The sequence below is a fragment of the Penaeus japonicus genome, unplaced genomic scaffold (assembly GCF_977035675.1).
Source record: "Penaeus japonicus unplaced genomic scaffold, GWHDUDI00000001_assembly GWHDUDI00000012, whole genome shotgun sequence".
In the NCBI taxonomy this organism is placed as follows: Eukaryota; Metazoa; Arthropoda; class Malacostraca; order Decapoda; family Penaeidae; genus Penaeus; species Penaeus japonicus.
The window spans coordinates 15,985,651-15,990,650 of NW_028234414.1; the positions used below are offsets into that span (position 1 = coordinate 15,985,651).

General features: G+C 36.8%; 1 protein-coding gene across 1 annotated transcript in view; it reads right to left on the reverse strand.

Annotated features, from left to right (window-relative positions):
- The window catches only part of LOC122250236 (uncharacterized), a 5,765-nt gene extending 3,662 nt beyond the window's left edge, over positions 1 to 2,103 (reverse strand). Inside the window, exons 1-3 of the mRNA XM_043011594.2 lie at positions 2,001 to 2,103; positions 1,581 to 1,699; positions 474 to 575 (exon numbers count right to left, since the gene is read on the reverse strand). Of these exons, the coding sequence (XP_042867528.2) occupies positions 474 to 575; positions 1,581 to 1,699; positions 2,001 to 2,067 (288 nt within the window). The 5' untranslated portion in view covers positions 2,068 to 2,103. The remainder of the gene's footprint in view (positions 1 to 473; positions 576 to 1,580; positions 1,700 to 2,000) is intronic.
- Positions 2,104 to 5,000: the final 2,897 nt, after the last annotated feature.

Below are 5,000 nucleotides of genomic sequence, written 5' to 3' on the forward strand. Positions count from 1 at the left end.
TATGAAAATGAGAGAAAGAGAGAGAGAGAGAGAGAGAGAGAGAGAGAGAGAGAGAGAGAGAGAGAGAGAGAGAGAGAGAGAGAGAGAGAGAGAGAGAGAGAGAGAGAGAGAGAGAGAGAGAGAGAGAGAGAGAGAGAGAGAGAGAGAGAGAGAGAGAGAGAGAGAGAGAGAGAGAAGAGAGAGAGAGAGAGAGAGAGAGAGAGAGAGAGAGAGAGAGAGAGAGAGAGAGAGAGAGAGAGAGAGAGAGAGAGAGAGAGAGCGAGCGAGCGAGAAAGAGAGAGAGCGAGCGAGAGAGACAGAGAGAGAGAGACAGACAGACAAACAGACAGACAAAGAGACAAACATTCAGATATCTTGACACAGGCACGGACACAGAGACAGAACCAGAGCAGAGACGAAAATAGAGACGAAACAACAAGTAAAACAACAACAACAACAATAATAATAATAATAAAAAAAAAAAAAAATCATACCCTGATTGTTGTATTCCTCTTTTCCATGGACAGACACTGCATGCCATTCGTTATACAGTACATCATAGAACAGCGACTCACTGCGGCCACTGAGGGGGTAAACTGAAGACATTTGGGAAGCATTAGCACTTTACTTTCGTGACGATTATGAGTATGATGGCCATATTCATCATGAAACGTTGATAACTGTGGTGGTGGTGTAATGATGATGGTGATGATGATGATTATGATGATGATGATGATGATGATGGTTATGAAGATGGTTATGATGATGATGATGGTTATGAAGATGATGATGATGATTATGATGATGATGATGGTTATGAAGATGATGATGATGGTTATGAAGATGATGATGACGATGATGGTGATGATGATGATGATGAAGATGAAGATGATATTAATAATCATCATCCAAATTATCATAATTATCATCATCATCCTTTTATCGTTATCATTATCATCATTAATATTAAAAATAATATTATCATTATTATTACTAATATTATCAGTATCATCATCATAATTGTCATAATTTTCAATATATTATTAATATTATTGTCATCATCATTTTATTTATAATTATCATTATACCCATCATTGTTGCCGTTATTGCTATGGCAATAATGATTACTGTTATCATCATTATTATGATTATTATCATTATCATTGATAGTGTTATTTTTATTATCATTATTGTTATTATTATTATTATCATTATCATTATTGTTATTATCATTATTATTATCATTAATATTACTATTATCATTATTATTATTATTATCATCATCATCATTATCATTATTATTATCATCATCATCATCATTATTATTATCATCATCATCATTATTATTATCATTATTATTTTCATTATCCTCCTCACTACTATTATAATCATTTTATCATTGTCATTATCATTACAATTATTAGGATAATGATGACAGTGATGAGAAAATCATCCCTATCAACATTATTGATATCATTATTGTCATCCTCACAGCTTACGCCTTTATCCATTGCAACAACGCTGGAGAAGCTATTTAATAATATACAAAAGAAAACAAACAAACAAAAAAAAACAGTAAGATTCTGTAAGAGTTAACTCACCACTATGTATTCTTCTGGGACATCAAGCTCGACCAATTTGATTCCCGGTTGCATGCACTTGAAATTCAAGTAAGTGTTCTCGATGGCTCTCTTTTGCTTGATGGTCAAGCATCGCCTGGCTGTTGGCGGAGCGAAGGGAGGGCAGGGATTAATGTAGGAATGTTTCGCTTATTTTCTCACTTTTTATGGACATAGACACACACACACACACACACGCACACACACACACACACACACACACACTTATATATGTAATAGTGCCACAAAAATATCTGCTCTATTTCCCTCTCCCATAATATGAAAAAAACAACTCTTATTACCCCCCACCCCAACCCCCCAAAAAGAAAAGAAAAAAAAAACTAAAAAACCGTTAAACCTCTCATATACGAAGTTACATTCTATCACAAAAAATGAACTAACCTTCTGTTAAGCAGTTCTCCCTGGCCAAGAAGACAACCAGGAATGGCAGCAATATCTTGGTCCACATTCTGACGGCGAGGTTGTGAACACTACGAAGGACGACAGCGAAGTGAGAGGTTGCACTTGGTTCGGGCGTCTTTTAAGTGCCCGGAGGTCCTCGCTGCTCATGCGCAGTTGGGACGTTTTTGTTTTCCGCTGTGGCATTGTTTTCGAGTTATTTCCGTGGTTCCTTTATCTGTGTTTTGCTCTTAGGCTTTCGTTTCCGTTCCGTTTATGCATTTGTCCTTCTCTCCTTTGTCTGATTGATTTGTAAAACTATATATACACATCCATAAACACACGCACACACACAAATACACACAGGCACAGACACACACACACACAAACACACATACACACACATACACACAAACACACACACACACACACTTTCTTTATATCTCTCATCTCTCTCTCTCTCTCTTTCTCTCTCTCTCTCTCTCCCTCCCTCCCTCTCTCTCTCTCTCTCTCTCTCTCTCTCTCTCTCTCTCTCTCTCTCTCTCTCTCTCTCTCTCTCTCTCTCTCTCTCCTCTCTCTCTCTCTCTCTCTCTCTCTCCCTCTCTCTCTCTCCTCTCTCTCTCTCTCTCTCTCTCTCTCTCTCTCTCTCTCTCTCTCTCTCTCTCTCTCTCTCTCTCTCTCTCTCTCTCTCTCTCTCTCTCTCTCTCTCTCTCTCTCTTTCACTCAAGAAACAGATTTGTAAACACACACACATACTTTTAGCCTTTCTAATAGTTTATTTTCGCATGGGAATGAAAAACAAACTGATATATTTCTTTATTTTTCTTTTTTTCAAATATTGTGTACATTATATGATTCAAGAAAATTTATTAGGTTGGTACATTAGGATTTACCTTTAAAATGAGATTTTAGAATAATACACACACAGAAAAGAAGTATAGGGAAATACATCAGATTAATAAAATCAAAGGTGAAAAGTTTATACATTATTGGTCAATTCTCTGCCCTTATAAAAAAAAGTTTACCTTTCCGGCCAAATTTTCCCGATCATTTCCGTTTTTTTATATATTGTTTTTCTCTTCATCTTTCACGAAATTAGAACTAAGACGAAAATCAAAATAAGAACACCACAGGGATGTTCTGCCCAACATATTATATATCAATATACTGTATGTGCCTAACTTAAACTTCCTGTTCTCCATATGGTATATAATGGACAATAAATAATCATAAATTTTCTTGATCTACCTCATGTTCCTCAACAGATCGCGTGCTCTTCATCTGACATCTTTTTCTTGGTCGAACATCCTATTCTTTATTTGATTTAATTTTCTTGATCTTCCTCGTGCCATTTTCTTTATCTAATCTCATGTTCTTCTTTACACCTGTTTTTTTTACGCATTACTTTCTTTGTTTGATCTCATATGAATTGCAGATAATACTGAATATAATAATGAATGGGCTTTTATGTATACGTATTTATATAGAGAAAAATATATAGAGAGAGATGGGTAGATAGGTAGATAGATAGATAAATAGATAGGTAGATAGATAGATAGATAGATAGATAGAGAGAGAGAGAGAGAGAGAGAGAGAGAGAGAGAGAGAGAGAGAGAGAGAGAGAGAGAGAGAGAGAGAGAGAGAGAGAGGAGAGAGAGAGAGAGGAGAGAGAGAGAGAGGAGAGAGAGAGAGAGAGAGAGAGAGAGAGAGAGAGAGAGAGAGAGAGAGAGAGAGAGAGAGAGAGAGAGAGAGAGAGAGAGAGAGAGAGAGAGAGAGTGAAAGAGAATATGTGTGTGTGTGTATACACACGCACAAACACATATATACATATATACATATATATGCACACATACACATACTTATAGAAATAGATAGATGGATAAATGGATAGACAGAGGCATCCCGAGAGATAGTCAGACGAAGAGCTAGAGGCAAAAAGACAGAGAGACAGACAGGATAGAAAGGCGACACACAGAAAAGAGAGGATACACTAAATGTCAAATGTTCTTTTCATACGTTTCGCTGGAGTTGTTTCCGGTCGCCAGTCCTTCGAGTCCTATTATCAAGTCGCCACACCATCTGGACGATTATCTCCGCTAGATGTTTATGCGACTGGCAGGATTTCCTCTCATCCTTATCACCCGACGAGATTGCTCTAGTAACTTTTTATATAAAGATCAAGTTCGTGATAAAAAAGTCTACGGGGAGACACGCCGGTTTTCAGGATCTTATCTAATTATTTGTTTGAATTTCTTATTTTAAACTTCAATTCACTTTCCTTCGCTTATCCAACTGTACAATCAAAATATAACCAAATTTCGAAGCCAGATCAAAGACGTAAAGACGAATGAGCGATGATATTTTCATCTGAAATATTAACAACAGTGTTATGATGTATGCATGCTCCGGTAGTTGACATATCCTTCTATTCGTAAATTCGTAAATAAATCTTTACCTCATTACATTCCCCTTGGGCCAATCGAACTGTCACTGGGAACGAAGTCTATAAAAGAAAAAAAAAAAAAGTTAAGTTAAGAGGGGTCATACCTTAAATAATCACCAGGGTATTATTTCCTTTACTCCAGCGTTTAGAAAATAAAAACAGGAAAAGGGAGAATATATATAAAGAACGAGAGATTTCGAAATGTAAAGTCGTGACATGATTCAGAACGTGCGTAACAATATGTCACGTGATTATTATCTTTTCCCCCTCTTCTCGAATGCATAACATCCGAAAACAGTTACTCAGAAAGAAAAGAGCGTACACACACAAGATTATCATTATGCTATCTATGCTATCTTATTTCAAAAGGGAGGAGGGGGAGGGGGAGGGGAGGGGAGGGGGAAGAGGGAGGAAGCGGGTAAAAATCTTTTGAGAATTTCCTTTGTTTTGGCAATTATTAAGGACATAGTATCTTACTATCATGGGTGTCAGGTTGACTTACTGTGCAAATGTATGTAGTCAACGTGTAAAGATTGACGAGGGAGAAAAGGGAAAATGTT